The sequence below is a fragment of the Siniperca chuatsi genome, linkage group LG6 (genome assembly GCF_020085105.1).
Source record: "Siniperca chuatsi isolate FFG_IHB_CAS linkage group LG6, ASM2008510v1, whole genome shotgun sequence".
NCBI lineage: Eukaryota > Metazoa > Chordata > Actinopteri > Centrarchiformes > Sinipercidae > Siniperca > Siniperca chuatsi.
The window spans coordinates 21,875,733-21,900,550 of record NC_058047.1 but is presented as its reverse complement, the minus strand read 5'-3'; the positions used below and the strand labels follow the sequence as shown (position 1 = coordinate 21,900,550).

The 24,818-nt window shown below is 40.4% G+C and overlaps 3 protein-coding genes across 6 annotated transcripts; 2 read left to right on the top strand and 1 right to left on the bottom strand.

The window, feature by feature from the left end:
• The first annotated feature begins 2,171 nt into the window (after positions 1-2,171).
• On the top strand, positions 2,172-5,074 carry LOC122878245 (fibronectin type III and SPRY domain-containing protein 1-like). 2 transcript variants are annotated; one of them, XM_044200785.1, is made up of 5 exons: positions 2,172-2,244; positions 3,103-3,198; positions 3,341-3,472; positions 4,551-4,652; positions 4,937-5,074. In XM_044200785.1, exons 1-5 carry the CDS (start codon positions 2,230-2,232, stop codon positions 5,015-5,017), a joined length of 426 nt encoding a protein of 141 aa, XP_044056720.1. In that variant the 5' UTR covers positions 2,172-2,229; the 3' UTR covers positions 5,018-5,074. The 2 variants fall into 2 exon arrangements, with proteins under 2 accessions (XP_044056720.1, XP_044056721.1); XM_044200786.1 differs by lacking the exon at positions 2,172-2,244 and adding an exon at positions 2,279-2,355 and having other exon boundaries at positions 4,937-5,068.
• Positions 5,075-6,094: 1,020 nt separating this feature from the next.
• LOC122878238 (fibronectin type III and SPRY domain-containing protein 1) lies at positions 6,095-15,270 on the top strand. Of its 2 annotated transcripts, none has more exons than XM_044200773.1 (13): positions 6,095-6,291; positions 7,151-7,246; positions 7,388-7,519; positions 8,592-8,693; positions 8,977-8,999; positions 9,427-9,548; positions 10,932-11,141; positions 11,234-11,332; positions 11,493-11,640; positions 11,817-11,899; positions 12,416-12,667; positions 13,424-13,512; positions 13,636-15,270. In XM_044200773.1, exons 1-13 carry the CDS (start codon positions 6,277-6,279, stop codon positions 13,744-13,746), a joined length of 1,482 nt encoding a protein of 493 aa, XP_044056708.1. In that variant the 5' UTR covers positions 6,095-6,276; the 3' UTR covers positions 13,747-15,270. The 2 variants fall into 2 exon arrangements, with proteins under 2 accessions (XP_044056708.1, XP_044056710.1); XM_044200775.1 differs by having other exon boundaries at positions 6,266-6,403.
• LOC122878239 (signal-transducing adaptor protein 2-like) lies at positions 15,145-23,346 on the bottom strand. 2 transcript variants are annotated; one of them, XM_044200776.1, is made up of 13 exons: positions 23,054-23,346; positions 21,180-21,251; positions 20,926-21,045; positions 20,778-20,834; positions 20,459-20,595; positions 19,722-19,853; positions 19,324-19,393; positions 18,654-18,756; positions 18,363-18,452; positions 16,658-16,729; positions 16,464-16,511; positions 16,186-16,335; positions 15,145-16,053 (listed from the first exon to the last, which is right to left on the bottom strand). In XM_044200776.1, exons 1-13 carry the CDS (start codon positions 23,138-23,140, stop codon positions 15,989-15,991), a joined length of 1,203 nt encoding a protein of 400 aa, XP_044056711.1. In that variant the 5' UTR covers positions 23,141-23,346; the 3' UTR covers positions 15,145-15,988. The 2 variants fall into 2 exon arrangements, with proteins under 2 accessions (XP_044056711.1, XP_044056712.1); XM_044200777.1 differs by lacking the exon at positions 18,363-18,452.
• Positions 23,347-24,818: the final 1,472 nt, after the last annotated feature.

Here is a 24,818-nt window from a genome sequence, read left to right as displayed (position 1 = left end):
ACCTTGTCCCCACAGTGTCTTACTAGCAAAGGAGCACTTGGCTTCCTGTGAGAAGACACAACTAAGTATGATGGGGCAGATGAACTTTCTGATTCAATCTCTGACCACAACCTACAAGATAATTGCAGGAGAGACACCAGAGATGAAATAATCAGTAATTGCCTTACAGTTTCATACAGGGCACAAAATGTGCACCAGCCAAATGCTGGTAAAATATGTAAGCGGCTGGTAGATTTGCTTCACTCACCAGCCAAAAACAACAATGGTAATCTATTGAGTGGCTGGTAAATTTTGAACATTCACCAGCCATTTGGCCAGAGGACAAAAAAGTTAATTTTGCACCCTGGTTTCATACAGGAGAGTTGAGATGCTTACAGAGATGCTGTAAAAACACAATAAGCTCTGAGTCTGGGACATTATACAGTTAAAATCTGAAATATATGCAGCACTGATTGACTCCGATATATCAACTTGTCTTTAATTCACTTGAAATCAAAGGATGTAGCATGATAATAAATGTCTGTGTATGATCTGTTCATGCAGTGTTGAAAAAAAATGCCACAAGAAGGAACATCTCAAGTTTACAGGGGGTGTATAACTTCGGAAACCTCAACGTTATGAACTTCATTTTCACAAAGAGATTGAAAGTAGTCCTGCCTGTAATCTAAGTAGAGAAATGATCTCAAATAATTTGTTTAGTAGCTTGCTTAAATTTGAGTGGGTGCTGTGGCTGAAATATATCTATATTTTCAATTGAACTGAAAATACTATAAATTACAGTACTATTGGTGAAATAAAAAGGCCTACAGTACAGAGATGCATCTTATCTCATGATGAAGCTCCTCTGTGTTCTGATATTTTATGTGTAACTTGTTGCACATTTAAGTATTTTTTGGGTTGGAAACAATTACAGCTCTGTCTCTAAAGCAAAAGTACTTTTTGATGTTTGTTGTTTTATTTTATGTAAACAGAATAAAATAACCCATCATGTAACTGTTGTTATATTTTCATTATTGGAAAGTCAGCATCGCTACATAAGAATTGCTTCATAATGCCGTAATTCTTTTTCTTTTTCCTTTTTTAATCAAACTCTGCCTTGACAAGTAAATAAATCCATATCAGCAAGGCTGGATTAAGAACCAAAAAAAGAATACATATCTTGTAAATGTGTTGGGGATTTGCACCACTGTAGTACAGTATCACTGGGTTCTGCATTTTTATGTAATATGTTGCCCTGTGACAAAATGTAGTTCTAACACCTTTATTTTTTTAGTTCATATTGTGCTCTCAGGGTGCATTTTCCTAAAAAAAGTTATGTTTTATTAAATGATCACAGACTAAGTAACAGAGAGAACTTGAGGCAAAGTAGTATTATAGTGTAGAGGTGCTGGTTGGTTTCTGAGTCCCTGTTCAAAATATAATGAAGCTACCATCAAGCCTATAGTGTGGCCATGCACATGAGAGGCACAATAGTCAACATCAGCCTTAGTTTCAATTAGAGAATTAGATTTTACTCCCTGAAGCATTTTAGTATGAAACGGGTACATGCATTTTATCATTTTTACTGGTCACATAATGACAATATGAAGTTCATCAAAAAATTAAAAATGTGTTTCCAGAAGCCAATAGCCAGTACATATAAATGTTTAAGCTCATTATAATATGTCCCTTTGTTTTAACTCGTTGTCTTGTTTTATTCATTGTATTTCACACAAATAGTCTTTTAATCTTGCTTTTATGCTGTAAAGCTCTGTAAGATTTGTTGGTGTTGTTATAGTGTTAAAGTCTATTCACAATTATACCTCAGACTCTTAACTAACCACCCTCTTCACCCTTCATCCAAACAAAATATATTTTTGATTAGTTTGATTTGTTAAGTTACACATAAACTGACTCTTCAGTGATCCTGTAGCTATTTTCCAGAATCTATTTTTTTTTTATATATATATTTTTTGTTCGGAATAAAAAAACACTTTTCTCCGACCGTCCCTGAAGGCACCATTACTCACCCGCGCAACAGAAACATCAGTACCCAGAATTCTCCTCTGCCGCATGCGCTCTACGCACTACGGCCCAAAGGCGTTGGTGGTTGGTGTCCGTCCGAAGATGCGTTGCACTCCGGCAGCATCAGTACCAGCTCCGCCGTGCTAACAAACCAAAAAGCGGGGACGGAGGAGAAATACCGGCGGAGTTGCGGCTCGAGCGGCGCCGGTGCACCGGAGCGGCGAGATGGGAGACCAGAAGGTGAGCCGGAGCCGGAGGAACAGGTGTCTCTGATGGGGAAGCCGTTTCAGGGCGTAGTGTACAAAGGAAGGAGGGGAACAAGCTGCGAAAATTGGGGATCTTGTGGATGCGGTACGGACTCGTGTTTCACAGTGGTGTTTTATGTTTGAATCAGTGTGTGTCCGGTTGAAGGTGAGGTTTATCTCGTGCATACTATCGATGACTTTGTTATCGATGTATCGACGTTATAGTCAGGGACTGGGGGCCTTGGCGCAGCTCCTCTCGCATCAACAAACACTAACGTTACACAGTGCTTCGGTATGAATGGACTTGTTCACTGTGGAATAGCCGGCTCGAGATGAAATATAACAGAAGTGGGAACGTATCATTCAGAGGTGTGATCCGTATATTAATCGACCTAGTGTGTGTTCAGCCCTTTTTGAAGTCGGCTGTTCAATGGTTGTGGAGCTGCATTATTAAATTATAAATGCGCATCCTTCCGCCCTGTCCTGTCCTCCTCCCTGTGCACTGAGGCATAGATCCCTCTCTGACCCGATCTGAAGAACAAATGTTTAATCATGTTTAAAAGGGAGCTCAAAGCCTAAAGCTCCATGTGTCCTCTCCAACCAAACACTGATTAGCACAAACACAGAGGATGCCCGAGTCAGTGAAAAGAGCTGGTGAAGTGTTGGGTTAGAGGAGAAACCTGCAGTCATTCAGCCCTCTAATGCCACAGGCTTTGAGACCACTGATGGAGAATATTAAACTGTGTAGGCTTTGCATTGCATGCAGTCTGAAAGGATCAGATTTTGTCCTTTTTTTGTTTTAGGTATAACAAAATGTTGAATATACAAAAGTTAGATGTTGTCTTTTCTTTAGGAATCTTTGCGTAAGATCACCCACACGCTGGCCATGAAGAATGAGGAGATTTCAAACTTCATCTGCACTCTCAAACAGAGCCTTGACAACTTAGAGGTACAGAAACATACACGGCTGAACTAAAATTGAATCAAGGCTGCATACAGTTTGGTAGTTTTTCATCTGTTGGTGTATTCGTCCAGGTAGTTTAGCTGAAAAGGTTACTTCCTGTATTCACTCATTTTTGTTGTGACACCAGGCGAACTCCAGCAGAGTCCAGGAGGACCTGGAGTCTGAGTTCACCTCCCTCCACTCTGTTCTGGACGAGATGAAGGAAAACATGGTGACGCGCATCAAACAGGAGAGAGCCAGCCGCACGTATGAGCTCCAGGTAGCTGCTGCTGTCTTTGCGTTTCTTTAAACTCTCAAAATACTAGCAAATGTGTTTTATTTAATCGCTAATCCCTTTGTTGTTGTTTTTTCAATAAGAATATTCAAGCTTATGAGAGAAACTTATTCGGTATTTTTTGTCAGGTAAATAAGCAAATGTGGGAAGTACATTTTTTGATCATCAAACAAATTATGTGTTTTTGCTTTGAAGTCACCACAGAAGAAAAAAAACACCCACCTGACCTTTTAGTGTCTGACTAAAAACTGAAAAGGTGTTCTCAAAGTGCTCACTGAAAACCTGGCTCTGTAGGGGAAACTTAAAATGTCATCAACTTTGCTTTGTGCTTGAACAAAATCAAACAAAACACAACATTTCATTACACACAGAAACAAATGAAAGACAATACATTTAAAGACAACTGGTCTTTGGAAAAAATAAGAGAGAATACAACTGAGACAAACTAAATGTATCTATGTATAAAACAGCCAGTATGTCGCTTATATAAAGCACACATTTTAAACAAAGTATGTTACATTTAAAGGAAAATGAAACTAAATCTTTTGATAACAAAACGAGTATTTACATGCATGCTAGGTCACCTAGAGAGATATTTAAGTATCAAATTAATGTGTTGGATCTGTTGGCCCAAAGTGATATGTAGTAGTTTTTAAAAGACCTTGTGATACTGTACTTTAAAAAAAAAAATCTAATACAATTCAGTGTTTTAAGCTTTGGCAACTTTGCTTTTAAAGTTCTGTCACCATATAGCTGATTTTAAGTTTTTTTTTTTTTTTTTTGCAGTCGTGTTTTTTCGTTCCAGTTCACATGCACAGAAATAAGGCGTTTCTTAATTCCTCCCAGTTCAAAATACCATTGATTGTGTGCTTCTCAAAGTTCTCTGTCTTTGGTACATGCATCAACAGCTCTGCAGCCTCAGGACCAAGCCATGACTCTCAAATGATGCAGCTAACTCCATAGCTTCTGCAGGGAACACAGTAGTCCCATTATAACTAAAAATGAACGTGTTAAAGTTTTGCAGATGTACTCTGTTAAACTGTGGGTTGGTGTTTTTTCTCAGGGTCAGCTGAGTGCCTGTTCCAAAGCCCTGGAGAGTTCGGAGGAGCTGCTGGAGCTGGCCAACCAGACGCTGTGCTCCTCTGAGACGGACGGTTTCACTCAGGTAACTAACAGACTCCGCTGCTGATGTAATGCTGCTGCACTGTTCCTTCTGCTCGCTGTTTATAACTTCATTTATAATGACTGATGGTGAATTTTAGTGTCCATATATAAATATATATATGATTTAATCTGTCCTTCTCGTGGTGTCATACTACCAGTTATTTTAACACAGCCACCAGCGACTTTTTTGTGTTAAATGACAACATGATGGGCTTCAACTCAGTTTTCTCTTCGCTCCGTATCTCTTCTCTCCTTTTCCTATCCCCGTCTGCTTCTCCTCTCCAGGCGGCCAAAGACATTAAGGATAGGTATAGTACTCAGTCATCCATTGTTTCCCTTTTTGTTATAGCCTCCTGTAACCATTGAGCCATCTCATAATGTAGCATGCATGCATCAAACGTGTAGCCACCGCACCCATTTCGTGAGACAATAAGCACTATGGAAAGCTTTTCATTCGGCCTTTTTGTCTTTGTGTTTCCCACTGTCTTCTCAAGTCTGTACCACCCTGTGTCAGCCCTCCTGGATGACTGCTGCTCCTGTCTAGCTCCGCTTTTAAATGTTGATCAGCGTGATGAGTTCGGTGGTAGTAACAGAAGTCTAGTTAGTGGCCTTTTCTTAGTAAGCAGTAGTAGAAATCACCAGTTTTTGCCTCGGATCCAGTTGAATAACGGACCACGCTTGTTTCACTCCGTGTGTTTGTGTGTTTTTGTGTGTCTCTCTTTGTCCGCAGCGTGACGTGATGGCTCCAGCCTTTCGCCTCTCCCTGAAGGCTAAAGCCAGTGACAACATGAGTCACTTAATGGTGGATTTCAGCCAGGAGAGGGGATGTTGCAGGGCCTCAAATTTCTCCCAGGTCTGCCAACTTTAATACAAAGAAATACAGATACAAACAAAAGAGCTGCAGACGGTGACTACATCAGTGGTGTAATGTAATTAAGTGCATTTACACCAGTACAGTACTTGTGTCTCCATTTCATTCTGCTTTATACTTCTACTCCACTACATTTCAGAGGGACTTTTTGCGCCATTTATTTAACGGATAGTTAATATAAAATAGTTAAATAGTTAATGGTTACTAGTTACTTTACTAATAAATATTTTTCATACAAAAAATAACAAAATATCTGAAAAACACCCACCAAAACATTAAAGATATTCCAGCCTGTTTTCGATGCAAATCAATTTGTAGTATTTTCTATTTTAAAAGTATTTTCTAAAATCTTCACCCTTCATCCAAACAAAATATATTTTTGATTAGTTTGATTTGTTAAGTTACACATAAACTGACTCTTCAGTGATCCTGTAGCTATTTTCCAGAATCTATTTTTTTTTTATATATATATTTTTTGTTCGGAATAAAAAAACACTTTTCTCCGACCGTCCCTGAAGGCACCATTACTCACCCGCGCAACAGAAACATCAGTACCCAGAATTCTCCTCTGCCGCATGCGCTCTACGCACTACGGCCCAAAGGCGTTGGTGGTTGGTGTCCGTCCGAAGATGCGTTGCACTCCGGCAGCATCAGTACCAGCTCCGCCGTGCTAACAAACCAAAAAGCGGGGGACGGAGGAGAAATACCGGCGGAGTTTGCGGCTCGAGCGGCGCCGGTGCACCGGAGCGGCGAGATGGGAGACCAGAAGGTGAGCCGGAGCCGGAGGAACAGGTGTCTCTGATGGGGGAAGCCGTTTCAGGGCGTAGTGTACAAAGGAAGGAGGGGAACAAGCTGCGAAAATTGGGGATCTTGTGGATGCGGTACGGACTCGTGTTTCACAGTGGTGTTTTATGTTTGAATCAGTGTGTGTCCGGTTGAAGGTGAGGTTTATCTCGTGCATACTATCGATGACTTTGTTATCGATGTATCGACGTTATAGTCAGGGACTGGGGGCCTTGGCGCAGCTCCTCTCGCATCAACAAACACTAACGTTACACAGTGCTTCGGTATGAATGGACTTGTTCACTGTGGAATAGCCGGCTCGAGATGAAATATAACAGAAGTGGGAACGTATCATTCAGAGGTGTGATCCGTATATTAATCGACCTAGTGTGTGTTCAGCCCTTTTTGAAGTCGGCTGTTCAATGGTTGTGGAGCTGCATTATTAAATTATAAATGCGCATCCTTCCGCCCTGTCCTGTCCTCCCTCCCTGTGCACTGAGGCATAGATCCCTCTCTGACCCGATCTGAAGAACAAATGTTTAATCATGTTTAAAAGGGAGCTCAAAGCCTAAAGCTCCATGTGTCCTCTCCAACCAAACACTGATTAGCACAAACACAGAGGATGCCCGAGTCAGTGAAAAGAGCTGGTGAAGTGTTGGGTTAGAGGAGAAACCTGCAGTCATTCAGCCCTCTAATGCCACAGGCTTTGAGACCACTGATGGAGAATATTAAACTGTGTAGGCTTTGCATTGCATGCAGTCTGAAAGGATCAGATTTTGTCCTTTTTTGTTTTAGGTATAACAAAATGTTGAATATACAAAAGTTAGATGTTGTCTTTTCTTTAGGAATCTTTGCGTAAGATCACCCACACGCTGGCCATGAAGAATGAGGAGATTTCAAACTTCATCTGCACTCTCAAACAGAGCCTTGACAACTTAGAGGTACAGAAACATACACGGCTGAACTAAAATTGAATCAAGGCTGCATACAGTTTGGTAGTTTTTCATCTGTTGGTGTATTCGTCCAGGTAGTTTAGCTGAAAAGGTTACTTCCTGTATTCACTCATTTTGTTGTGACACCAGGCGAACTCCAGCAGAGTCCAGGAGGACCTGGAGTCTGAGTTCACCTCCCTCCACTCTGTTCTGGACGAGATGAAGGAAAACATGGTGACGCGCATCAAACAGGAGAGAGCCAGCCGCACGTATGAGCTCCAGGTAGCTGCTGCTGTCTTTGCGTTTCTTTAAACTCTCAAAATACTAGCAAATGTGTTTTATTTAATCGCTAATCCCTTTGTTGTTGTTTTTCAATAAGAATATTCAAGCTTATGAGAGAAACTTATTCGGTATTTTTGTCAGGTAAATAAGCAAATGTGGGAAGTACATTTTTGATCATCAAACAAATTATGTGTTTTGCTTTGAAGTCACCACAGAAGAAAAAAACACCCACCTGACCTTTTAGTGTCTGACTAAAAACTGAAAAGGTGTTCTCAAAGTGCTCACTGAAAACCTGGCTCTGTAGGGGAAACTTAAAATGTCATCAACTTTGCTTTGTGCTTGAACAAAATCAAACAAAACACAACATTTCATTACACACAGAAACAAATGAAAGACAATACATTTAAAGACAACTGGTCTTTGGAAAAAATAAGAGAGAATACAACTGAGACAAACTAAATGTATCTATGTATAAAACAGCCAGTATGTCGCTTATATAAAGCACACATTTTAAACAAAGTATGTTACATTTAAAGGAAAATGAAACTAAATCTTTTGATAACAAAACGAGTATTTACATGCATGCTAGGTCACCTAGAGAGATATTTAAGTATCAAATTAATGTGTTGGATCTGTTGGCCCAAAGTGATATGTAGTAGTTTTTAAAAGACCTTGTGATACTGTACTTTAAAAAAAAAAAAATCTAATACAATTCAGTGTTTTAAGCTTTGGCAACTTTGCTTTTAAAGTTCTGTCACCATATAGCTGATTTTAAGTTTTTTTTTTTTTTTGCAGTCGTGTTTTTTCGTTCCAGTTCACATGCACAGAAATAAGGCGTTTCTTAATTCCTCCCAGTTCAAAATACCATTGATTGTGTGCTTCTCAAAGTTCTCTGTCTTTGGTACATGCATCAACAGCTCTGCAGCCTCAGGACCAAGCCATGACTCTCAAATGATGCAGCTAACTCCATAGCTTCTGCAGGGAACACAGTAGTCCCATTATAACTAAAAATGAACGTGTTAAAGTTTTGCAGATGTACTCTGTTAAACTGTGGGTTGGTGTTTTTTCTCAGGGTCAGCTGAGTGCCTGTTCCAAAGCCCTGGAGAGTTCGGAGGAGCTGCTGGAGCTGGCCAACCAGACGCTGTGCTCCTCTGAGACGGACGGTTTCACTCAGGTAACTAACAGACTCCGCTGCTGATGTAATGCTGCTGCACTGTTCCTTCTGCTCGCTGTTTATAACTTCATTTATAATGACTGATGGTGAATTTTAGTGTCCATATATAAATATATATATGATTTAATCTGTCCTTCTCGTGGTGTCATACTACCAGTTATTTTAACACAGCCACCAGCGACTTTTTGTGTTAAATGACAACATGATGGGCTTCAACTCAGTTTTCTCTTCGCTCCGTATCTCTTCTCTCCTTTTCCTATCCCCGTCTGCTTCTCCTCTCCAGGCGGCCAAAGACATTAAGGATAGGTATAGTACTCAGTCATCCATTGTTTCCCTTTTTGTTATAGCCTCCTGTAACCATTGAGCCATCTCATAATGTAGCATGCATGCATCAAACGTGTAGCCACCGCACCCATTTCGTAGACAATAAGCACTATGGAAAGCTTTTCATTCGGGAGCCTTTTGTCTTTGTGTTTCCCACTGTCTTCTCAAGTCTGTACCACCCTGTGTCAGCCCCTCCCTGGATGACTGCTGCTCCCTGTCTAGCTCCGCTTTTAAATGTTGATCAGCGTGATGAGTTCGGTGGTAGTAACAGAAGTCTAGTTAGTGGCCTTTTCTTAGTAAGCAGTAGTAGAAATCACCAGTTTTTGCCTCGGATCCAGTTGAATAACGGACCACGCTTGTTTCCACTCCGTGTGTTTGTGTGTTTTTGTGTGTCTCTCTTTGTCCGCAGCGTGACGATGGCTCCAGCCTTTCGCCTCTCCCTGAAGGCTAAAGCCAGTGACAACATGAGTCACTTAATGGTGGATTTCAGCCAGGAGAGGGGGATGTTGCAGGGCCTCAAATTTCTCCCAGGTCTGCTCCAACTTTAATACAAAGAAATACAGATACAAACAAAAGAGCTGCAGACGGTGACTACATCAGTGGTGTAATGTAATTAAGTGCATTTACACCAGTACAGTACTTGTGTCTCCATTTCATTCTGCTTTATACTTCTACTCCACTACATTTCAGAGGGACTTTTTGCGCCATTTATTTAACGGATAGTTAATATAAAATAGTTAAATAGTTAATGGTTACTAGTTACTTTACTAATAAATATTTTTCATACAAAAAATAACAAAATATCTGAAAAACACCCACCAAAACATTAAAGATATTCCAGCCTGTTTTCGATGCAAATCAATTTGTAGTATTTTCTATTTTAAAAGTATTTTCTAAAATCAGGTCCCATTTTTCATAATTCTAGCGCAGCGATACACCTTATACTTTCTTGTTTCAAGATGCAATCAGTTCTTTGGGCAGGTTCTTTTGGATTAAAATTAGTTCTTCTGCACTAACCGATTTTCTTTTTTTTTTTTTCCAATAATAGCCAGAATTGTCTTTATGTCTTTTGTCATTAGTAACCACACACAGGCATCAATTTTTGCCTTGCTCACAGTCTGGGCCTTTGTTTCGAAGTCTGATCACAGCAAAACAATGGCTCTATGTCAGACAAGCCGCCCATTGCACTGGCTTCACTAAGCTCCACTTATCAGTATTTTATATATCAATGAGTCAAATGACAAGTATACATGTAATGTGAAAGGGGTCATTTGCAGCTATGAAACCACAGATAAGTCATCCGACTCTGCAGTTGTGTGAGGCTTCTTAACCTCTTTAGTGCACCTGGTGTGGTTTTAAAGCCCATGTAACCACTGTAGGTCTCTCAGTCTCATTGCTGGCAGATGTTTCCAGCTAGAAAGCTCTGATAAAGCCGCTGTACAGAACACACAGATGTTAGCAGCTAGCTGGCGATAATAGTTGAACATTTAGCAGCTAAAGGGCCAGATATTTACCTCCATAGAGCAAAACAGAGCTAAATGGAGAGTGAATATTGGACTTACATTTGTTATTTGGACACAAACATGACTCCAAATGAAGGATAATGTTGCTCCGTATACTTGGATTGATGTGTAAATACACAGTTGTTGGCTAACACTTTAGCCATACGTTTATGCTAGGCTGTGTACCTGTTAGCTTGTTTGGGGTAATTCTGCCCCCAAGTGGCAAAAATCAGTTGATACAGCTATAACATTATTCCCATGTGACTGCTCACGTCATGAGAAATTAAATAAACTTGAGTTTTTAAATCATTTAAAAACTCGTTATTGAATATTTCACACAAGTTTCTGTAGTGAAATAACATTAAAAGTGTCGAGCAAGAGTAGAGGAAGTTGATTTGTCTCTTCTCTCCAGTTCCCGCCACTCCAGAGATCCAGGTCTCAGAGTGCCAGGTGTGCGACAACACAGTGAGTGTTGTTTGGACCTTACCGGAGCCTGACAGCAAGATAGACCACTACATACTGGAGCATCGACGCACAAACCACGAGGGTCCGCCGCGCATCAGAGAGGACTACCCCTGGATGGTGGTGGAGGGCATACGAGAGATGGAGCACACACTCACAGGTAGGAGGAGGATTGTGAGGAGATATTTGGCATTTGTTGTCTGAACTTTGATGAAGCTGACTCCTAAAGGATACTTGTGTTTTTATTCTCAGGTCTGCGCTTTGACACCCGGTACTTGACGTTCAGAGTGAGAGCGTGTAACAAGGCCGTGGCAGGAGAGTTCTCTGAGCCAGTTACACTAGAAACCCACGGTGAGAACACTGGACACAAACTAGGTCTATGTGTTGTTGCTATTATTTCACTGTGGTCGACAATGCATGAAAAGTCTTTGTTGAGAGGAATGTGAATATTGGATTGTATTTCATATATATCAGTGCGTTAGTAAAAATCTGCCTCGTTTTCCGCTTGCAGCCTTCAACTTCAAACTGGACTCTGCCTCGTCCCACCAGAACCTGAAGGTGGAGGACTTGAGTGTGGAGTGGGACAGCAGTGGAGGAAAGATACAGGACATCCGCAAGGAAAAGAACCGAACCAACTCCCCGATGCACTCTCCAGCCAGGTTTGTATGAATGTAAACTTGCAGTGTCTTTAAACCTGGACTTTGACTATTAACAGGGATAAAAAAAAAAAAAAAAAAAAAAAACATAAGGCCAGTGGTCATGTACTTAATGTCATTCAGAATAAACCTCAAAAATATGGATCTTTGAGTGTTTGTTGTCTACCATCTTTGATCAGGTCAGCCCTGATGTCACCTAAGAGAGCTCCGACAGCCCGGCCCGGCAGAGACAGATTTACAGCAGAGTCCTACACAGTTCTGGGTGAGAATACACACTGGTAACAAAAAACAAAGCACAACAAATATATTTCTACTGTTCTAGGAGCAAAACACACCAGACTGGAGTTATACAGTAATTTGAAACCGAGCTGTTTTGGAAGCATACATTATTTCACTGCTTGAGGTTCAGCCTCAGTGGGTGGAGCAAAATAAACCCTTTTACACTGGCAATGCATGAAAAGAATGCATCTAGCCGTACTGAGTTTGTAGGCTAGCATATTAGCCTAGCTGGTCTTGTTACACTAGCCTAACCCAGTTGGTTTTCACTCGATGATTCTCCTGTCAAACTGCCAACACAAATAACTTTCACAAAACTGAAGTTTCATCCCACTTGTACCACGTGAAGTCAGATAGTCAAGCTAAATTTGCAAGCAAAACATGTAACCACAACTCTCAGTCTACACAAATGTTGACACACATCTCAACCATTAACTGCACTGCAGATTGCATTGACACTGTAACTCTGAAATGGATTACCTGGGTTTATGTCTCATGACAGCTGACACCATGATCGACGCTGGCCAGCAGTACTGGGAGGTGCGGTTTGACAAGGAGAGCAAAGCCTTCGCTGTGGGTGTAGCCCTGCGGAGCCTCGGACGATTCGACCAGTTGGGGAAAAGCAGCGCTTCCTGGTGCATCCATTTGAACAACTGGCTGCAGCAGAGCCTCACGGCCAAGCACAACAACAAGGCTCGAACGCTGGACTGTCCCATCCCAAACAGTATAGGAGTCTACGTCAACTATGACGAAGGTGAGATTAACACATACAGTCAGTGTCTAATTGATCACAGATAGAATCCCTGTTGGTCTGTTAAATGTTGAGAATTTCTCCCTCGCAAAATAAGCGCTTTAAAGTGATCAGGTTACGTTTCGAACCCAGAAGGTTTTTATTGTCTGTATTCAGTGGCGATTATCTGTTTAGTGAGTCTGTACAAAACAGTACTTTTAAAATATTTTTTAGTCAATTCTTCTGTTAGTTAACAGACAGAAATTAATCAACAATAGTGTTAAAAGGATTCATTGTTTCATTTATCGAGCAAAAAGGCCAAACGATCCGTGGCTCCATCTTTTAAGATGTGAGGATTTTAAAATTGTATCCAATATTTATCCAAACTTTATTTTACGTGGTATGTCTCTTTGAGGTTAGAAACCTCTTTTGAATGTAAGACCCTGCCAAGATGGCGGCATAAAACGTTGACAAAACAATATAAAATCAGGCAACAGATAAAATATTACTTAAAATAGATAAGTGCCGCTTTTCTATGTTTTATACCATTGGAAAAACCAGTGTTTTGCACTGTTGATTGAACAAAACAAGCAATTTGAAGACATTACTGTGCACTTGTAATGGACATTTTTCACAATGTTTTGACATTTTGTAAAGTAAACGATTAATTGATTATTTGACAAATATTATTGGCAGATTAATCAACAATAAAAATATTAGTTGCAGGCCTGCTTTTTTAATACAGTACATACAGTATGTGTACTTCTTTATTCTCTCCAGGTGTATTGTCTTTCTACAACGCCAAAACTAAACTGCTGATGCACACCTTCAAAACCAAGTTCCAGCAGCCAATTATACCAGCTTTCATGGTAAGAGACATTTCTTCAAAAGCTATCTAAAAAAAATATTTCTAAGTTATCTAAAAGAATCCTTTGTTGTTCCCTGACCTTTTTAGTTTTTAAACTGCCTGTTGATGTGCTGCCCCCCTGCAGGTGTGGAACGGGAGCTTTTCAGTAGTGACGGGCCTGCAGGTTCCCAGCGTGGTGCTAAGCGGCCAGAGGAAGAACAGCGGCACAAGCAGCTCCAACGCCAGCCTCACCTAGACCCATCAGCTCAGCCAGCTGGACGCCTCCCAGCTCTGCTCGACCACAGTCACCGCTGCAGAACATCACCTCTGCCCTGGCTGCGGTCAAAGCCATATCATGGAAGAGTTACATCACTGGAATATGATGGCTTAGCCTGTTCCACATGCAGTGTCTGTGTTGCATGACAACAAAAATGGTTTTGGGAACAAGTGAGTCATCTGCGCCCTCAGTGACAGAATTCTTCAGATGTATGACTCTGGCTGTTTGTGGTTACTTGGGACACATTAGCTGTAGTCTTAGTAGTTCTCCTCGCTCTACACATTCATTTAGCACTGTCCCACTGCTGCTAGAGCAATGATTTAGCGCTGGCCGCTGCCCTTCCTTCCTTTGCATCACCAAAACTCTCAGTTGTACTATCGATGCAGCCAGCTGCAGGTGCAGGGTCAAGGCCTGTCCTGTCTGCTCTCTCCCTGTGCCTTCCTCCTCATCTCCAAACTGATAGGCCAAATCAGGTGATCCATACCAACATGCTAATATTTCACTGCAAGAAATAGCCTCCCTATTTCAAGTTAAAACAATATATTGTGTCAGTCTTAGTATAATCTGGTTGTAATGTAGCTTAGTGGTAATTATCACTTAATGATTCTGCCTCTATCCATCAACCAACCTATGTAACCGAAATAACAACCTGCTCCTACATAATGCTACTGAATAGAATGTAGTTCATTACTCAATCAGGATTTATTCTACTTTGCCAGCAACTAATGGATTGTAACAAATGAACAATACATATTAGGGATGTTGTATTTATTTCTTGCCAAGGCATGCAGACTTAACAGTGTTTACTGCATTTCACTCTTTGTAGTCAGGTCCCACACTTTGCGTGCAAGAAACTGCTAGTGCTGAGGTTCTGCTAGTTTTAAATCAGAGTCAGTGTTGGCTGTGGAGTTAAATCTGACAGCCGGACTCTGCACAGAAAGTTAGAAGGGAGTTTTCTTTAGTGTAACTCCATGTAGTCATCAGATATGGCTTCAGGATTTTGGAAATGACTGTACTGTATACATTCTATTCACCTGACTGCACCCTAATGCTTGTATGTACAGTATGTATGTGTCTATATCTAATAACACCACTTTATGTGCTGAAGAGGAATCCCATTGATGAGTAGTGGACTGTCTGTTGTCCAAATATAACAAATAGCTAGCAAGTAGCCTCAGCTAACAAATTGTATCATGAGAGTTAGCCAGGTTTGGGGTCCGCCTGGGTGAGAAACAAAAGTGATAAACTCTGGAAACTGATGTTATGAAGTCCTTATTCATGCACCGCCCGACCTCTGTCATACACATGGTAACAAGCCTTGCTTTGCCACGTTGCTCCTTCTGTATGCGTCTCCTGAATAACTGTAGCCTGCAATGCTTTAAAGAAGCTGAGAATTATGTTAACTTTATTTCACATGCTAACATAATGTCACAATTTATTGTAAATAGTTTAATTTTTCCACTACGATGTATCAGTCATTGAGGTAATAAAGGAGTGAGAGCACTTTGTTCTTGGATTTCTGCGTCATCGAGTAATAAAAACAAAGTAAGAAAATAATGTCAGTTAAAAAAAAAAGCGTAACACAGGAAATAGACCAGGTATAGAACATCATAAAACTGATTGATTTCTGACTGACTTCTAACTGCTGCATGGCACATACTAGAAGTTGCTTGGTCAAATGTATCTGATTTCATCTGACAGAAGCAAGAGTTTTTCTTCACTGAAAAATATATACAATATGTTCACATACAGTAGGTACAGTAACCACAAGCCAACTCTAATTTCTGTTTTCTTTCAGAGTTCACTACACTGTATAGAGAGGCAGTGATACATGCAGTACAATATAAATGTTATTATGCCTCTCGACAGAATAACATTTTAGCTATGTAAAAAAAAAAGTAGACAAAAACAACACTGAAACAACACATGTAATACAATCTGATAAGGAAAATGTACACCATTATTAATTGTAAATGTGCAAAATGTACACGATAATGTGACATGTACACCCCTCGTTACAGTCGATTCATTTGCTAATGAGTGTCTGAGAAGAGTGAATCAATAAAGTGTTAATCTTCGAAGAGGTTTTCCTGCCGACAGCCAGCTGACGAGGAGGAGCAGAGCCACGATGCAGAGGAGGAAGAGGCTGTTTGTGTGGAAACAGCTGGGCTCTGTACTGGTGTGAGTCACAGGTGCTTTGAGAGGCTCCCGCCAGGAGAGGTCACTCTTGACACCTCACCTTTTGTTCCAACTTCAGTTTCAGCTCAGCTATTGCTGTGAGAGGAACTAGAGCATATCAGACAATTAAGATTTGGTATTATGGCAAGAAAGTAAAATGACACTTAACAGAAAAATATGAATTCAGACTGAAAATTTATCTGCACAAATTACAATCTAAAGAAGATAAGGTGGACTTACTCTGTCCCAAAGTGTCTACGTGGACTCTCATTCTCGGATCCTGGCTGTTTGTGGAAGAGGCAGAGGAGGGGGGTGATGTAGAAGAGGACCGTTTGCGAAGAGCAGGAGTTGGAGGCATCATTGCTTTCTTTGGAGGTTTTTTCTCCACTTCTATGGAGGACCAAAAACACAACGATTCATGGTCATAAAAAATCAATGATTACAGTCATGCAGCAGGTAAAGGGAAAACATTCTCACTGTGAGTTTCTGAGATTGACAGACAAGATGGAGGGACTTACGTGGCAGTGGAACGGCTGGGGGATCTACTGGCTCTTTTTCTGTCTCCACTGTTTAAACACAGACTATAGTTAGCAATAGCAATGAAAAAAATGAAGTCACACCTGTTTATGTTTGCAAGAAAGAAGAGCAAATGGCAGGAATGATAGATGGATTGATTGAGTGATGGGACTGGTGGCAGTAGAGTTATACTCACGCATGTCATTCAGATACAAATTCCCTTCTTCGAGTGCTGGCACTGGTTCAGGGGTCGGTATTCTTGGAGCTACTGCGAAACAAAACATGTAATTATAATTATTACAGGGTTGATATACTGTATGATATAATGACCAAGGTGAACAACTGCTGTCACAGTACCCTTGAGAAAACACCTAAAGCCCAAGCTACACTGGCAACAGCAGCAGCTGCTGGTTTCATGCAGGTTTTGAAAATGAACATGTCCAGTACAAACATGTATGTTGATTAAGTTTAACGTGAAGATTTTTATCAGTGTTATTTTATACGTGACTATTGGATGGATTGCCATGATTGTACAGACATTCAAGGTCCCTCAGAGGATGAATCCCACTAACTTCGGTGAGCCTTCAAGTTTTCCTCTAGTGCCACCAAAAGGTTGACATTTGTGGTTTTAAGTGAAACGTCTCAACAACTATCGAATGCATTGCCATGAATTTTTGTACAAACATTCTCGTCAAATGATTTTACTTTTAATAATTTCCACCTGAATGTGTCAAAGGGCCAGAGCAAACAGGTTTGACAAACAGTGTAAATAGTTTAGTGGCTGTATGTGTTCATGCTTGTGTGTTTGTATTAATAGACACAGTAGGGGAGAGCGGGGCATCTTGTCACACTAGTTATATCTCCAAAACCAGAGGGCGCTATCTCAAAAATCTAACAGTTGCATGTGCAACTGTTCTGAAGTCATTTTGCTCTTGACATGCAGTATATGTCCCTGTAATCCGAGGTGAGGACAATTTTCATATTTTTTAACCATAAAAGTAAAAAAACTAAACTGCACTATTTATGTAATAAAACTTCGATAAGTAAGTATGTTCAATTATATTATTTTTGCACAGAAGAGAGGAGAGAAAAGGTGTATTTTGATACCTAAACTAAAGCTAGCTTGTGGTAAGCTAGCAACAGCACACATGTCACTCTGGGGCAAGTTGTCTCAGTCCTTTGGGGTTAAACTGCGTTTAGTGGCAGTTGGTGGTTACTATGCAACGTGTAAACAACAATGTGTGTGTTGATATACTGCTTCACACAGTATTGTAATTAAATTGTTAGAAATTATGTGGCCACAAACTGGTCAAAATACACAGGAGGGTGCATAATAAGCCTTTAATTTAAAAATGATAATGATAAAATATCGTTTTTGAATTGGAACTGAAAAAAAGTCATAGTTAAGGATACATTTTTTTGTAATTTGTTATTCATTTACACTTTTTTTCTAGTAAGAGTCCATTTTGGTCTGCATAGACTTAGGCCTATCAATCTGTCGTGTCCACGGTAGACTATTTGTTTATTTGTTATTTGTTTGTTTATTTGCTAACAGGGGTTGTTCCTGTATTTTCATACACTGATGCTGATGAAGCCCTGGTATTTGAAACATCTGTCTAAATAAATCTGAGTTTTAACTGCTAAAATTAGTGTGGAAAGCCTCTACTTTTATACATGTTCATATTTGTTTAAAAATATAGCGTGGCAACTTACCCGGTGATGGGTCAACTTGTAACAAATGCATATTCTGTACTTAACCATTTATAACTCTATATTAAAGTGAGATGTGCACAAGAATATATTATTTAATTTAATATGGAAAATGAGCGACTGTGAGGTACTGAGACCAAGAAATTAAAGTGAAAGCAAAAAGTGTGACAAGATGCCCCGCTCTCCCCTACCTGGTTTGGGAGGTACACGTGGTGGGACAAGGTTTGACGGTGCCTGCCGAACACTCTTCTCTCCATTTTCATTATCAGACCAAATAAAAGCTGTAAAAAAGGCAGAACTTCAATTAGCCATGTATACCTTTTGGTAAATGTATATGTTTGGTATATGGAATAACGATTACACAGCTAAAAAGGTGACCTTACTTAAACACGAAGCGAGTGAGCAAAGAAAAGGCTAAAAGAGAGAAAACTAGAGTGAAAGAGATGTAAGGAAGATGAAAATGTCTCAGTTTTTGTACGTACAGATGTTTGTCTCATATTTTTCCTCAATGATGAGAGGAATCAAAACTCCGTCCGTTTTTTCCACTAAATAGTTGATCGCATCACATAGCGTGGCACAGGGGACCTGCACAGAGAACAGCTTCTTTTTTAATACATACAGGAAATAAAACAGGTTGTGTTGTGAGATGTGACTCAACCACAAAAACCACACAATATACATATCACAATTATCTTGCAACCTGCAATTGAGTTTAATAACTGGTTATGTGTCATTAGTGCTGAGAATCATGTGGAACAATGTTAACTATATGCAAAAACACCTTGCCAGTGCAAACACGCACCCTGCATGCATGTGTCACTTTATGCCAGTAATTTAATACAATGATCAGAGGTGAGTCATGTGACTAGCCGCAAATGAAAGCCTTATCCAACACTTGGGCAGAAGAAATATGTCTGTGGTGACTGAACTAACGTCACTAACTAACCAGTAATCGTCCTTATCTTTACAGGAAGTCATGCGCTAAAGTTATTATGAAGTACACTTCCATCTCCTCTCTCACCTGAACAATAAAGCCTCCAGCTATCAAGTGCAACTTGTTCTTTCTTAACTTAAGTACTTTACTTACTAAAGTAACTTATGTACCTTAATTACTTAAGTACCTTAATCTGGATCAGATTTTTTAATACTCACAGGATTGTCCACATCAATGGCAAAGCACCCGTCATGTTTACGAACCACTCGGTAGTGTCTGAATATAGAGCTGACAGAGAAGAGAGAGGCAGGCAATTAAAACACTGATGAAATGAACTAATAAACAGATTATACATTGTCCAAGACAACAACATGCAACAATAACACATCTGCAAAGATGATGTCAGATTCACTGTGTTAATTGTAATTTGGCCTGTTATGTTCTCTTCTAGTAGTAACAGAGTACTGCAGTCCATTTTTTGCCCAAATTAATTGATGATACAGTACTGGTAGTTGTGTTTTGCGTGTGTCTGAGTGTGTGATAAGTTTGTATGCCTATGTATTAGATCTGTGTGGGAATGTGTGTGTTTATGCTTTGAGTATGTGTGTGTGTGTACCCGTTATGGTCCTGTCTGGTGGTGACAGCGAAGGAGTTGCCGTCCCTCCCAGGCCTCAGCAGCAGGTTTCCTCTCCTGGCCTCTCTCTCAAGCAGCATCTCTGCCTCCAGACGGGACACACTGTGGTAACAACTGCAAGATGCCAGAAAACACAGTGATGAGACAAAAGGAAAAACTGCCGTCATTCATCTAAAACTGATTTTATGAGGTTGATAAACAGTGATGCATTTAAATGCAATTAAAACCTATAAAAGTCTTGTCTGAGATTCAAGACAGCAATGATCTGAGTTGTACTCTCTAGAGACGCTCCGGTCCAGATGTTTAGGTTCGGAAACCTGCTGATACCACACATACATCAGCCTGGATTTAAGCTTCATAATGCTGTTATTTAGATAATTCAATGTCCAGTTTATCTGAAAAACTAAAAATCACCAAATATGAAGATGCATAGTTTTCCCTGGACAGCAATGCTATGCAAACTGTGAACCCTTTGTAAACTGTTGGGGGCTGCTGGAGAGCAGGAAAACCAAAGGAATGTGGGAAAGAATCATTAAATACTGAAATACTGCCACACCGCTCAAGACCTTTTTAATGCGCTTCAAAAAGCTCCTCTCAAATATCAATTTTGGCCATGTGTTTGTATCATGGCCTCAGCCCATTGTATTGGCCACATTAGAAATCACCAGTATTTCACTTGAGCATGAGTGTCAGTACTTTTGAGTCTTGTTAATACTCACGCTGGCATGTCTGCTTGGAGGCTGATGTAAAGACTGGAGTTGGTGGCAGTTTTTGTTCTTTCCTTTTCCCTTTCTACTGCCTCTTTTAGCATGTGGATCTGGCCTGGTAGCAGGTTGAGGGAGGATGGTAACGACAGCTGCACGGAGACACAGTTTGGGTTTTAAATGATATGTGCACACAAGGGCTGCAATTATCTACATTTGGCCTGATGTTAGCTACATCTAAACATAAGTCTGTTCAACTTAAATCATTTAAAACATTTTACAAGTTAAAAAAACAATGTTTATCGTTGAGCTAAATGCTAATTACACCACAGACCTTAACCACAGAGTGGATATAGCCCTTCCACAACTCACGAGCCTCAGCATTAGGGACCTGTAGAGACAGCGGAGAAGAGACAAACTGTGAAAATGGGGAATTACTTTGAAAAGAGGATGAGTTACATATTTTCTATATATTCCCTCACAGTGAATTCAATATTTCCATCCTTCATCTGGAGGTTGAGTCTGGCTGCACCTAAGTTACGATCCTGGCTTCCGTCATCTGTTATTGAGATCAATTCACTGAGATCCAGTTTCTCTAAGTACTGATGAAACACACACACACACACAAAGACACATGAAGTGACATATAATCCCCAAGTGTTGGCTTAATAAAGAATAATTTTAATTTAAAAAAAATCCGTCTCTTATACTAACTCAAATCTTCGTGATTACTTACATCAGTGTCTCTCTTCTCGTTGAAGAAGAACAGCGTGTTTCCACACAGGCAGGTCCACAGTTTCCGAGATGTCTGCACACACACACGCACACAAAGAGAGGGACATAAAAGATAGCATGTCAAGCAGGGAAAACAGAAAAAATACATTTGTGAAGAGGAAGAACAACACAGATTTCAAATTGTGTACAAAGACAGAAAAGGAAGAAAACGAGGAAAATGACGTGACATAACAAGGAAATATACAGGGCAGCTGCAGTCTGCGCAGGTGACATTCTTGGATTAGGACTTGATGAGTCAAGTGTTTGTAACCACAACCGAAACCAGTGTGTGATGTTCATAATTGCGTTTAGTGTTGGACGTGAAGGGTATTAGGTATATGCAGCTGTTTCCCGGATTAATTTGTGTGTATGAGTGTAAGTTGTGAGTACTGCATGACTCAGAGTTTGTGATAATCATTGTCTATTTCAGGTCAAAGCCACCCCACCCCAACACTTGGTGAACTGTCAAACTGATTCTGCATTTGAAGGAGTCCCTAATTAGTTCCAAATAAACCTCTAAGTGAGCACCCCTACTTTTATCTGGGACATGTCCTGGCTCTCACTGGAGTGTATATGGTCTCTTATCGGTGAGGGCTGGGCCGAACAGCACACAGGATTTATTTGCAAAGCCTGTTTTGCCAGTTTGCGTCTTTAGCTTTCTGTCACTTCCTGGCTTGCTCTAATCTTTATGGTACAATGACCAGAAAAGCAGTCAGACCAGTTGGAGAGAGGCAGGTGCTGTTTACTGTCCGCTGAAAAACTCAAGTCAAAGTCCACACAACTTACAAGAATCTAACTTGACTTTACCTGACTGTTCTACCTGTGCATTAAGTGTGTTGCTAGACCACTGCACTGTCTTACAAATGATTAATAAAGTATTAAGCATGTCATTGCACTGGTTTTGTGATATTTAGCACATGCTAGTGTATTAAATGAATGACCAAATTACAGTTCCTCCATGTAAGGGCCAACCATCTACAATACTGATGTAAAGCGCAGTAGAGCTCCTCTGCACACCACCATAGATTCATCAAACAGGTGCTGAATGGCTCTGACATTAAAACTGATTAAAGTTGACAGGAGTGTTACGAGGTTTCCTGTTATCTTCTGCACATTGTTGAGATGCCAGCCATTCATGTCTCTCACACACGCAAACACACACACACAGAAAGAGAGAGAGAGAGAGAGAGAGAGAGAGAGACAGAGGGAGCTACCATCAACAATAACAGCAGACCTATTTCAAACATAAGCAGTCATGAGTGCGTTTACATGCGCACAAGTATCCTGGTTATGATCAGGGGGGTTTTGGAGTATCTGGGTTATGTGTTGCGCATGTAAACCTGGACATTCTGAACCTCCTCTGTACGTACAAAACATAGTGACTGAGATGCTGAGAAATTAAGACACAACTGCACAGAGATAATAAGAAACCTGGATACTGTTAGAGTCATGTAAAGGGGATAGGAATAACAAGGTTTCTTATGTTCCATGTAAAAATGATCACAACCAGCAGAACCAGCTGAAACAATTAATGGATTAATCGATTAGTGGACTGACAGAAAAATAATCTGCAACTATTTAGACAATCTATTAATCGTTTAAGTCATTTTTCAAATGTGAGGATTTGCTGATTTTCTTTGTCTTATATCATAGTTTTGTAGGTCGGACAAAACAAGCAATCTGAAGCCATCTTGGGCACCAGGAATTTGTGACCCTATTGACAGATTAATCGACATTGAAAATAAGCAAATAATTGTTCGATGCAGCGCATACAGTCATTAAAATACACAATGTCTGACAAAAAACAAATCTCTCCACTATTGCCTAATACGCTACCTTATCTTTGAACGACGTCTTCTCCAGGTATCCCTCATAGTAACAATTTGGCAGCTGGTTCCTCTGTCGCCCTGTTCGCTTTGCCATCACGGAGAGTGTAGATGCTTTCAATAAGTCACAACTTCCTAATACTAACTTAATACACAGATTTGACTAAGACTATGTAGTAGATTTCACCATTAATATATCAGCAGGTTCTGCTTGTATGTACTAACGCACCTTGAATATATAAGTGAAGAAATAACCTGTCTGTCACTACTTAGAGAGGCTGCAGCGTCCTCGCCGCTGATTGGTCAATGCATGGAGTGGGCGGATGTTTTTAAAGTATCTACAGGTGCAATTTCTTCTGACGTAATCGACGTCTTTCTCAAGGGTGGAAATCACCTGCCTGTTGGCCTCACTGAAACTAATACCAGTATGTAATATTATATGTTGATAAGTTTTTAAAATGAGCAAGAACTGGCAACACAAGCTCGTGTGTAAAGGAGACTGATTAAGCTGGAAAAGACTACATGCTAGCAATATTAGCATTTTCAAAATGGTGTCGTACATGTTGCCCACTTTTGGTCTGTGGACACTGTTGGCTGGAAACGTGACAGCTGAGCAGAGAAATTAAACTTGTTGCACCTTAAAAACAACCAATTGTGTTTTTAATACCTTATACAGCTGCTGTGACAGTTAACAAAGCCCTTAAAGCAATCAACAAATAATGCAGTAAATTGTCTGTTTTCTAATGAAAGTATGATATCAAGTCATGCAAGGCTAGTTGTTATTGCACTGTGTTGTGGTCTAACCTCTAACTGCTGCGGCTGAACAATATAGTTATAATCTAGATAAGCACGTAGTTGACTGTGATCCAGTCATTATAAGATATTCGCAAGGGGTAATATGTGTCAATGTCACCGCCTTTCTACAGTGGGAAGGCCTTGGCTGCTTTCCATACAGCTGGAATCTCACCTGCGGTGATGTTAGACTGCATGTGAAGCATGAAGTGCAGCACGTGGGACGAGGATCCAGATGGTCCACTCCTGCGGATTTTCTTACATTTAACTTGCAATTGCATAGTGCGTACTTAATCTGAATAGGCAAGAGGCCTAAAGGTAAAACTTCATGTGTGAAGAGCCAGAGATGGTGGCTCCCTCTGCTGGCCCGTAGGAGGAATTAGTTGTGGTTTTATCAACCTAGAATACGCTCAGATACACTCCCTGTCAGTTTGCACCGAACTAAAACTAATGCAGCCTAATACAACAGTGCTGCAATAAAACCTACCTTCATAAAGATTATAACCGTGTCGGAGAGGTGCTGATTGAATTGTGTTACATACAAATGAAAATTTCCACATAATTTATTAATAATTTATTTATACTTGCTAACTAGGCTGTGTGCCAGCATGGGCCAACGTTTGTCTATATGCATCAGATTACTTTCAATAGATCATAGCGAGAGCCAGGGATGTTTTTTAATTTTCTTATGTGGAGCTGAAGCATGCGTCTCAGCAATCTGACTAAATGTGGGAGAAAGAGGCTGAAGCGCCAATTCAAGGTGTTAGATGGAACAAGTTGCATCAGAGATCATGCAGAAATCTCTTCAGTAAACTGTCTAGGTTTCTTTTAATGATAGATTGCCCCTTTTCACCTTTGAATTCTGGCATCCCCAACACACTCTTCTACTGCACGGTGATCCCTGGTGTTATCTCTGTCAACCTGGGACATAAACATGGACTATAGGACATAAACCATCTGCAGCCCTCCGCAGCTTCCTGGCC